This window comes from Antedon bifida, chromosome 3 (genome assembly GCF_963402885.1).
Source record: "Antedon bifida chromosome 3, ecAntBifi1.1, whole genome shotgun sequence".
Lineage (NCBI taxonomy): Eukaryota > Metazoa > Echinodermata > Crinoidea > Comatulida > Antedonidae > Antedon > Antedon bifida.
Window position 1 is genome coordinate 12,178,474 of NC_136228.1, and position 11,053 is coordinate 12,189,526.

Below are 11,053 nucleotides of genomic sequence, written 5' to 3' on the forward strand. Positions count from 1 at the left end.
TAAACATAATAATACTATGTATATATTTATATTGTTAATAATAAATTATTAATATTAGCATATCAACAACACAATTGTACATGTCCTTGCTATTTGATTTGATCATGATTTGGGGTACTATTATACACTCGGCTTTTTAGAAACATTTTGAGATTTTGTGCAACGCATGACTGGTGATTGTGTTCAAAACCTACCCACAGTCAATTTTGGAAAACTGTCTTTTGAATGGCTTGTCGCCTGTCGGCTTGTCGCCTGTTTGTCTTTTAAGAGCCTATATTAAAGGGTTACACGCAATCTGGCCATTGGCCACAAGTTGTATCGTTGCTATATTGTTTTTTTTTAAATATAACATATATTTTATACAAAATTCTAAATTGTAATTATTCTTGACGTCCAAATTCTGATAAAATTTTATTTGATTTTCTTTTTATAAATTTATTCATTTCAATATAATAAGTTGATAACACAGTTGAATTATAGGTTATATCTTCTATTACAGTATATATGTATAATTTAAAACGATATAAATTATTCATGTAGGGTATAACTTTAATTTGAAATAGATTTTTTGCTTTGATATATATTGCAATTATGTATTCAATTTATCTTGTTAATGGATAATATTTCCTTAACAGAGATAAAATATTGTAATGCGCAGTGCAAAATGCAGCATTTAAAATCCTTCAGAGTGAAACATACTCTAGAGATGATGACAAGATTCATATTTGAATTTTAACTATTATGGAATTTGGTTGTACGGTTCATTTAAAGGTTATTAATTCTGTCAAACTTGTTTATAGATTTAAATACTAACAGTTACCTGCCCAATGGATGGGCGCCATCTAGTTTGTGAATTTGTAGTACATGGTAGTACAGTCAGACTATGCTAGCTGTCTTCGATTGCAATTACGAAAACAGATTCTGCACCCCGTCACTCTATATTACATGTTATAAAAAAATATACCATTCGCATGTATCTGAATGTCTTGAGAGGAATTAAAAGATTTGAAAACTCAAACAAGGAAAATATCCAGTTATGCTGTTTATATAATAATATTTACACCAATGAATAATTACCAGGAGTGAGAATAGGCTAAATCCCAAACCAGGGAAGAGTGAACCCAAATAGATTCTGCACCCCGTCACTCTATATTACAAGGATGTGCAAAGTTTTGGGGTAGATATGCTAATATAATATAGAATAGTTTATGCAGTTTATGTAAAAGTTAATACATCTGTCTAAATACTGATATATTTATTAAGTATTTTATGCATTTACTAAACACGATTTTACTGCACCTAAATCATTATGCGCTAACATTTCCGACAACAGCACAAAATAAATGGGATGTCTGTTCATCCTGCATATTTCTATCAACATTATAATCAATTAAATGCAATTTTTATTTCTAACCAATCTAAACAACATTTCAACAAAGCAAAATTCATCTGTTTTAATGAGAAGTTGTATATGAACATTTTTAAATCAATTTTATCGACCGTGAGATAATTTTCCTAGCAATGTTTAATGATTTATGTACCAGTAAATATATTATGCATAGTTTTATTAGATTTAAATATGTGATTATACCAAACATTTCAGTCAGTCTACACTTGATTGCATAAAAATAAAAAATTACATATTAAGTTTTACTTGAGGCTTATTTTTTTTAATTTTAACAAAGCATTTCATATTTTCAAATATTTGAAAATGATACAAGTTAATTATAAACTTATTATAATATGTATATAATAGATGGATAAATAAATAATTGTTAATCTTAACGAATAATGATAATTATAATAACTCAGTATATAACTTTTTAAATTTCTATAATCATCTTTTATTTAATTGTCATTGTTATGTATTGTAAATCACATGTTTGCTCTCTGAGATTGTTGTGTTTTTTTTTATATACCGAATAAATAAAATTATAATTAAAATTCTATTTCAGGTGTAACTGCAGCTAGTCCCGAACCAGCTGAAGACATCACCCCTTTGGTCCTAGGAATTGTCTTTGGCGTCCTCATATTCTTGGTGCTCATCTTCGGACTTTTGTTGTTTTTATATCGACATAAATACATCCGTCTCAAGCACCAAGTACCGCAGATCCTTTACCATGCGGAAACCATTACCCGTGCAGCAGGTAACAACTCGCTCACACATTACAATAGCCGGCGTGCCAACCCGACGTACCAGATTTCGAATCCTAATGATGAACCGCAATATCACATCATCGATAACAAAGTTCCGCATAGTGATGACGAAGATTCCGGTGCTTTTGTTGGTAAGTTTTCATCATACTATTAAATTTTAACTGTTCAAGGAGGAAGTGTTCCAATTGAACGTGCAAATGAAATTACAGTACTCAATTGTACATAACAACAAGGCCTGCTTGAATGTGTGCTACATCACATTTATTTTTATATCATGTGGCCCACAATCTACTTAAGTGTGTTATAAAAGTTTATATTTTGAGTTTATCATATAAACTATTTATTTTAGTGTGGGGAACAAAATATATTTTAAGTATTTTGTATATTTTATTGCCATTACTTATATTATAGTAAGAGTATAGTTTGTTCTGTTTGGGCCTATATTACTCCTGGCAAATGATGTACTTTTTGTAACTTGCAGAATAAATATTATTATAGTTATTATTAACTCGATAAAACAGATTTTCTTATTGGTTAGTAAAATTATCTGTGTTTTTTACAAGTATGTTGATGGAGGAGTAGAGAATTGATTTATTTGATGTTGTAACTCACGAAACACTTTTGTTTCACCCCTTTGGCACATTGGCTTGTAAACAGCAGTTGCTGAAATCCCTACAGCAATTATTGACTTCATTTAGAAGCTGACATTGTAGCACCTCACTCACTTTAATTTGAGATTCTGATATAATGTCTTCAAGGTACTTGTGTACATTGCATAAATTGCAATTGACTCCGTAAACTACATTCAAAATCGTTGAAATTATGAACACTTTATTTACCTTAGCTTATTTTTACAAGAAACTAGCCTCATTTTATCAAATCAAAACCAGTTCTTCGGTTTATAAGCATCGTTGGGCCTGTTTCTGCTGCTAAACCTGATAAACAGTGTGAATAAATTAAACATTTTTACCGGTTAAATGGTGTTCTGAAAATAATTGTGTAACGCCACTTGATTGACCATTGATCACATTGTATTTTTGGTAATGTTATCTTTATTTCGTCACCGAGGCTGTTTTAACCTCTTTTAAGGTGACTCTAAGGTTCTTCTTTAACGATTTTTCTTTACATGAGAAGTGTATACTTCTAGCATACAAAAGTTAATACTATATTGATGTTAGATGTTTCTTTCTCTTTTTGGAATAGCTTTCCCACAAAACATGAGTTTGGAAACTGTTCTAGGTAAGAGTTTATTTTAGAATACATTCATGTTAGGTGTTATTTTGGGTCATATTGAAATGTCTCATTTTTGTTTTTTAATAGGCTACAAAGATTTGATTTTTCCATTGACAGATGAAGCAAATGTTTATGCTGAACCGTGTTCTCCAAAATCATTGCAACAGCAACATTATGCGGAAACCGACCTGATGAGTATCCAGGGAGTGTCCGGCAACACAATCTATGGTGTCCCTGACCAGTGTTTGGAAAAACTTAACAACACGCGAACCCTCTGTCCAGAGTTTCCAAGAGATAAGTTGATATTTTTGGAAAGGCTTGGAGAGGGGCAGTTTGGGGAGGTAGGTGTTTTACTAATGTTTGTTCAATCATCATCATCATCAGAGTTTAATTTATAGTTTTACAATTTAGGCTCAGATTAATATGTTGTCTTTTTTCCTATAAAATCATTTGCAGGATGGTTTAGTTTTGTAGGCATACATTAATGGGAAGACCATGGCATGAGCACATTATTAAAGCTCTGTCTACACTATCACAATGACGTCAAATCACTACCGTTTCGGGCATATCACACTTTTTGTCAAACTAGTTTGAAAGTATAGACAGAGATTTACGTTCCTTCGTTTCAGAAATTTAGTATTCCATGTGAGATTTTGCTTTAGAACTATTCACTCGGTGGACAAAACCAATTTAATTAATTCTATGAATTGTAAACGTTGTTTTATAGTCAATCTTAATCACTTTATAAGCATTATATGCTATTAAGAGATTGTTGCAACAAAACTAGTTAAATTTGGCTGAAATAGACATCTGACCACTTAAATACTTGAAAAACATGAAACAATCAATGAAGGATTACTTACTACTGTAACAAATGTTATTATTCGTTGTGATTCCTCTTTAAATGTCAAGTAAAAGTTGAAATGCTTGAAGGAGAGAAAGAGAAGTTTTTAATGTCTCTGGCCTAACGCAAAGTCTGTGAGGCAAATATGCATTTGCTTATAAAAGCCATTCATTGATGGAATATATGCCTCTTAAACAAGCCAATAAGCATGAATACTAAGCGTATTGATAGTGATTTCTTCATATAAATCTCCTGTTTTTTAAAAGGATAAGAAAAGGTTTAAATTATCTTCTGCTTCATCTTCTGACTAGCCTATTATATTACAAAAAATACAGAACTCAATTTCAAGTTAAAATGCAAAAGCCAAATTGTCACAGAAGAAACTTTTTTTTTCTATATACACTGTTGGATCTTGAATAAATAAATAATTTTGTTAAAGATTGAATGTGTAAATGATTAATTAGTTACTTTATATTAGAAAATATTTCATATAAATTGTTACAAAATTGAAGAAATAATGTGTAATTTGAAAGCCTGAATAGCCTATTCTATTACAAAAAAATACAGTTCTCAATTACAAGTTAAAATCCAATAGCCAAATTGTCACAGAAGAAACTTTGTTAAAGATTGAATGTGTAGATGATTAATTATTTACTTTATATTAGAAAATGTTATCAACTACTTGATATAAATTGTTACAAAATTGAAGAAATAATGCATAATGTTAAAGCCTGACTAGCCTATTATATAAACAAAAATACAGAACTCAATTATAAGTTAAATTCCAATAGCCAAATTGTCACAGAAGAAACTTTGTTAAAGATTGAATGTAAATGATTAATGAGTTAATTTATATTAGAAAATGTTATCAACTACTTGATATAAATTGTTACAAAATTGAAGAAATAATGTGTAATGTTAAAGCAATGTGACAGAGCAATACTTGTTATTCTTTCTGTTGTTTAAATGGATATTAATGACTAACTCTGAAAACAATATTTCAAATGATATAAAAAGTAACACATGCCAAGATTTCTTCTTGTGTAATGATTCTTTCAATTTAAATTGGTGTCAAAAACAAAGACGTATGACTAATATGAAATTTAGTGAAGACAAGACATAATAATTTACTTATACTAGTTAAATAGCTGTTTAATTGTTACTGATTTTTACTCCAATGCAGTGTGTAATACTATCAATTATATATTTACATGTTTCTTGCAATAAAATAGAATGATGTATCTTTGTCCACTTTCATTTAAGTTATCTACTTTGACCAAAAATTGGATAAAACAAAAATTACCTAAAAAACTGTAATTCAAAGCAAAAAATAGTCAAATTTGCTGCCAGCCAATGGTTTTGGTTGAATTTAACCATTAACTTTGTCATTTTATAAGTGAAAACATTAAGTTTTTCTGGTTTTTTTTCTACGAAAGTGATTACTTTATTAAAACTACAAAGTAATATATTAATGTTTATTAGATTTTCCCCAGAAAAAATGTCAAAACAAAACATTTTGTTGAGTAGGCCTGCTTCTTTACTATTCATGTTTTTGGAGGGCAATTCGTTATATTACTTATATATTATTCATTAAGAAAAAAATTCTCTTTCAATATAAAATTTAATGACAAAAAGAGAGATCGACGTTTCGGTACCATCATAGAACCATTTTCAAGATCAAGTGAATACAAAACAATAATAATTATGTGCACTAAGCACCAAAGTTGGTGACAGGAAATGCTAATTGAGGGCTAATTAAGTAATTAGCTCCTCCTACTGAGTTAGATAAACAATTTAGCTTTGATTTGATTTGTACACATTTGTGTACAAATTTCAATGTGGTTTGTGTGATACAAACTATGTCGGTTACACTTGCCGACACCTTTACAAACGCATTAATGAACATAACAAAAGTATTATAGGCGATCACCTAAAACAACATGGCATAACTGGTGATATCTCAGAATACTTTAGAGTCTTATCTAAATGTAACAATAAGTTTGATTGCCTAATTAAGGAGATGTTGTGGATCAAAGAGATAAAACCTACACTCAATAAACAATCGGATTCCATCAAAGCTAAATTGTTTATCTAACTCAGTAGGAGGAGCTACTTTTTTTTTTACTATTACTTAATTAGCCCTCAATTAGCATTTCCTGTCACCAACTTTGGTGCTTAGTGCACATAATTATTATTGTTTTGTATTCACTTGATCTTGAAAATGGTTCTATGATGGTACCGAAACGTCGATCTCTCTTTTTGTCATTAAATTTTATATTGAAATTATATAGTAAACGTCTTTTAATTCGTAAAATTCTCTTTGTTGTAAAAAATGATTAACAAAATATTATAATTACATGTTCACAAATATTGACAAAAGGCCAAATATCTTGGAAATACAGAAAATTTAATAAATTAATTAATATTTACTGTAACACAAAATAATGGTACTGAATAGCAATAGAATAATCTTAATACAAATACAATATTTGTCTAATAATAAATATAAATCCAAAGGCAAATTACTGAAAATAATGGCAGGAGGAGGCGGCATGCTCCCATGTTTTGAGGGCTCTTTTCATTAATAATTCATTTTTCACCTTTCTCCTTCCATGAATACAGATGAATGAGTTTTTTTCACAGTGTGTTTCTGAACTGTTTCTAAAAACTTTCATATTTATCAATTAAATTTAATTAAATTTAACCTTTATTAATTTCTTTATAGGTTCACTTGTGTGAGGCAGAGAATATCCAAGACTACATTGGTAATGGTTTTCCATTTGTTAAGCGAAATCGAGGGCAACGAACGCTAGTAGCTGTTAAAATGCTGCGGAGGAATGCCAACAAAAATGCCAGGTGAGCCCAGCTTTTATGATAAAAAATGATAGCAATAATAAATATCTGTACTATAAAAAAATAATTTATGAATGAAATCACATACAATAGCCAAGTTTCTTTACGGCCGTTTTACATGGCTTTTCACTCATGGATTAAAACCATAGTTAACGTACTTCCACAATCCAACCTACATCAGTGTTGGGGCAAATTGGTATTTTAGGATATTGTAGGTTGGTTGTTGAAGTTGCTATTGTTCATTTCCTTGTGTAAGTTTTTCTTTTTTTGTTTTTTTATGATTTGTATATGGATGTACTATCCGGAATAATTGAATAACTGAACATTTTTTTTTTTATAAGTATAGATGGTTAACCCAATTAAAACACCTGAGTAATTTAGTTGGTGACCTAAGAAAATAAGCATTGTAACATTGACATTTTTACTGAGTGATGTAGTTTGTATACAATGTCATTACAACATGATGTTCAAATTTCAGTACACATGATTTATAGAGCATCTGGAATATACTGTTCTGACATGTTTGCTAATAAGTTATTACTGTGTATTTTATTAAGATACACAAATATCCTCTCACCACAAAATAAATTTACTTAATGTATTTGCCTTTTCATGCAATCGATACCAATTCTAGTTTTACATTTTCTTCGGCGTTTTTCACTCCTCAAGCCTCATGACGTGGTTGTTATATTTCTGTGGTTCAGTGGTTTTGGGTCTGCTTGTTGTGTTCTTTCCCCTGTACTGTACCTATTTTTTTTTTATGTTAATAATATTACACCTTCACACTTACTGTACCTTAAATTCTTGTATATTACTTTATTTTTTACAAATTGTTTAATTTCGTAATAATTACAAATTACGTACAAATTTGATGTATCAATTAATGAGAAGCATCACTAAAAATGAAATGATTAATTAAACAAATATAAAATTATATACATATTTCGTTTTCCTTATGAAATCTTCTAACTGAATAATTATAACAAATTGTAATCATAAATTTTCTATACATTTTATTTATTACCTTTAAGAAGCATAAAATAATGAAAACAAAAAATGAAAGGAAAAACGATATAAAATAAAACTCATAGAAACATGTTAAATTGTGTCCCCCCACCCCCTTATAATGTTTCAAGCTTAATAAACCAATATTCTTTTTTTCAGTTATTGCTTTTAAACGTTTTATTAGTTTTCTTACTTGTCCATCTATGAAATGTCACTCCAATAATCTATTAAACTCTCGTTATTTCTACTACTTTAAGTCACCTGTCAAAGCCATATACATCAAATGTTCCATAGCAAGATTATTCACGCTAATTACAAGTGATCGCTCGTTAATTTCTCGAAATCTGCCTACTGAATATTGACATTGATGGCAGTATTTCTCGTAAATGCCAGCGAACCGCAGAAATACTAACAAATCATGCCTGCTTATTTAATCTATTTAAGTCAAAGTGTGTGACGGTTTATCAATACAAATCGTCCTTCTTTCAAAATCGATGTTTTTTCAAAAGTTAGAATTTAATTGATATCATCAAACAACATTAGCTTGCATTTAACCATCAAGAAAGTTTGATTGAAGATATAAAAGTTTATATTTATACGCAACGAGGGCACGCTAGGTTAGTAATTCCATGCAATTGAATTATTGGATTTGATTGCTAGAATTTAGGATTAATGCATGAATATAGAATGACACTATGAACTTGAGAGTTGATAGCTATGTCTATTTATAGTACACCACATTTTTAACTTATAGTTTTTCTCCGTGTTTTAAATGTTTTTCAGCCATCATTATACACAACTCGCTTAAATATTGAATATTGTTGTTTTCATTTAACATTGATTGCTTCAGGGATCATAATTCACCCTAGCAAACCAGTTGAAAATTTGAAAAATAGTATTATTCTTAATGTTTGCTAATTGTAATTTTGTTGAAAACAAGAGTTAATTTTTAGTCTAGCAAAGGTACTGCCAATTTCTGTATTTTTTTTTAGAATAAAAATGTTTTTTAGATTTTGTAAAACAAACCAAGGGTTCTCCAAAAATATAAAATATTTATAAAAGAATAATTTCTAGCCTTGTACTTTATACTGTACCCAAATCTTCAATTAATGATTTAATTATTAAATTAAAAATAATCTAAGACGTTTCTATTTTACACACAAACAATACAATTAAAATCTTTTTACTTTAAATGCGAGTTTTCATTACGGTACAAACAATTAAAATGCTGTTGTTAAATATGTTGGAGCATTATTACAATTTTTCATTCTATTTTTAGTTGTGTACAAACGCGACTCTACAGCTCACTATGTCGGTCGGTTGGTAAACACTAACTCAAATTTGCAGACTGCAGCCATGTATATGGCCTTGTTCATGTATGTTATACTTTGATACTGTGTCACCTTAACAGTAAAGTTGGATTGATGTTTGCAGGTCTATCATTTAAAATAATAAATTGTAAAAAGTATTACTAGGTCAGCGCACACATATTATTTTTCTTCATGTATGTCTCATTTATTTTGATAAAAATGTGAAATGGTGTGCTTTTAAAGTGTACAGTAGTGGCAATCCAGAGTTGTTTTATTTCAGTATCTTTCCACTTTTTCTCCAGGATTACAAACAGAACCAACAAAAAAAAGAAAGAATATTTAAATTCACATATATTCCATTATAAAAGTTTTGCCAGTAACATTTATTTAGATACTTTACAAATCTTTTATATTGAACTTGTCATTTTAACTTAGGATCTATCATTTGCTGATTTTTTATTTTTCTGTTTTGTAATCAAATTTTATTGTAAATAATGGATGCACGTTAAAAAGTGTGCCGATGATTCAAGGAATATGTCTAATCACGTTTAAAAAGTTTTTGAGAACAAACCAACTTTTTATAGGACAATGCTTTGAATTTTTTGTGCAAGTCCTTTATCATTGAGTAAATACCATCTTTATTACAACTTTATGAAGTTTTTGAAAGTCACTATGTGATGTAATTCTAAAGCCTAGTTTACACTATTAAACTTTATGTGACAGAAAAATATGATGTGTCCATATATACTTACTTTGTACTTGGTGGTTGTCCTTTTGAATACTCTACAAGGAAGTCTGACAAAGAGGCCATGGACACAATGACGTCATATCACTACCATATTTGGGCATATCACATTTTTTTATGTGATGTGTCCATATATACTTACTTGGTACTTGGTGGTTGTTCTCTTGAATACTCCACAAGGAAGTCTGACAAAGAGGCCATGGACACAATGATGTCATATCACTACCATATTTGGGCATATAACATTTTTTTGTCACATAAAGTTTGATAGTCTAGACAGAGCTTTAGAGCATGTTATACCTCCATGTTTTAGAGAGTGAGTTAATTTATAGCTTCTTTAACTTTTTACATCATCATCATCGCTAACCATTTTCAACCCACTGCAAGGTGAAGGCCTCCTCATAACTGTCTATTTGGTGCTGTTCTCATCCATATAAAATTTCGCTCCATCTTGCTTTTTTTGTTCTTCCTTCATGGTTTTTATATATAGACAAAAAACAAAGATATCAACAAAGTATATCATCAGAATGTATTGTTAACTTTAACAGTGATACAACAACCAGCATATAGTTAGTGTTATGATTTATAATACATTTGGGATTTAGTTAATTGTTAGGTTTATGGAAGGTATTATATCATGAGCCAGTTTTAAACCCTAAGCTCTATTATATTGAAAATTAGATTAGTAGGCATACGGTACAGTGACTACAGGAATCCACTAGCCTACTATATAATTGTCAGCCTATGAAAATATAAAATGATTGTTTAAATGTACATTTGCTAAACCTTCTAAGTCTAAATCTGAATCTGGTAAAAGGAGATTTTTATTCAAGGAGTCTAAGATTTGAAAATGTTGGTAATAGATAGGTTTGGTGAGTCATGATAATGTTCTGTATTTAATTGTTT

At 29.5% G+C, this 11,053-nt stretch overlaps 1 protein-coding gene across 6 annotated transcripts in view; it reads left to right on the plus strand.

Moving 5' to 3' along the window:
• The window catches only part of LOC144838659 (discoidin domain-containing receptor 2-like), a 77,798-nt gene that overhangs the window by 58,290 nt on the left and 8,455 nt on the right, over positions 1-11,053 (plus strand). For 4 of the 6 annotated variants that reach the window (XM_078694089.1, XM_078694090.1, XM_078694088.1 and 1 more), the window contains 4 exons: positions 1,956-2,288; positions 3,361-3,396; positions 3,508-3,731; positions 6,960-7,090. In XM_078694089.1, coding sequence (XP_078550215.1) covers positions 1,956-2,288; positions 3,361-3,396; positions 3,508-3,731; positions 6,960-7,090 — 724 coding nt within the window. Of the gene's footprint in view, positions 1-1,955; positions 2,289-3,360; positions 3,397-3,477; positions 3,732-6,959; positions 7,091-11,053 lie in introns of all 6 variants that reach the window. The other 2 variants (XM_078694091.1, XM_078694093.1) reach the window with 2 other exon arrangements.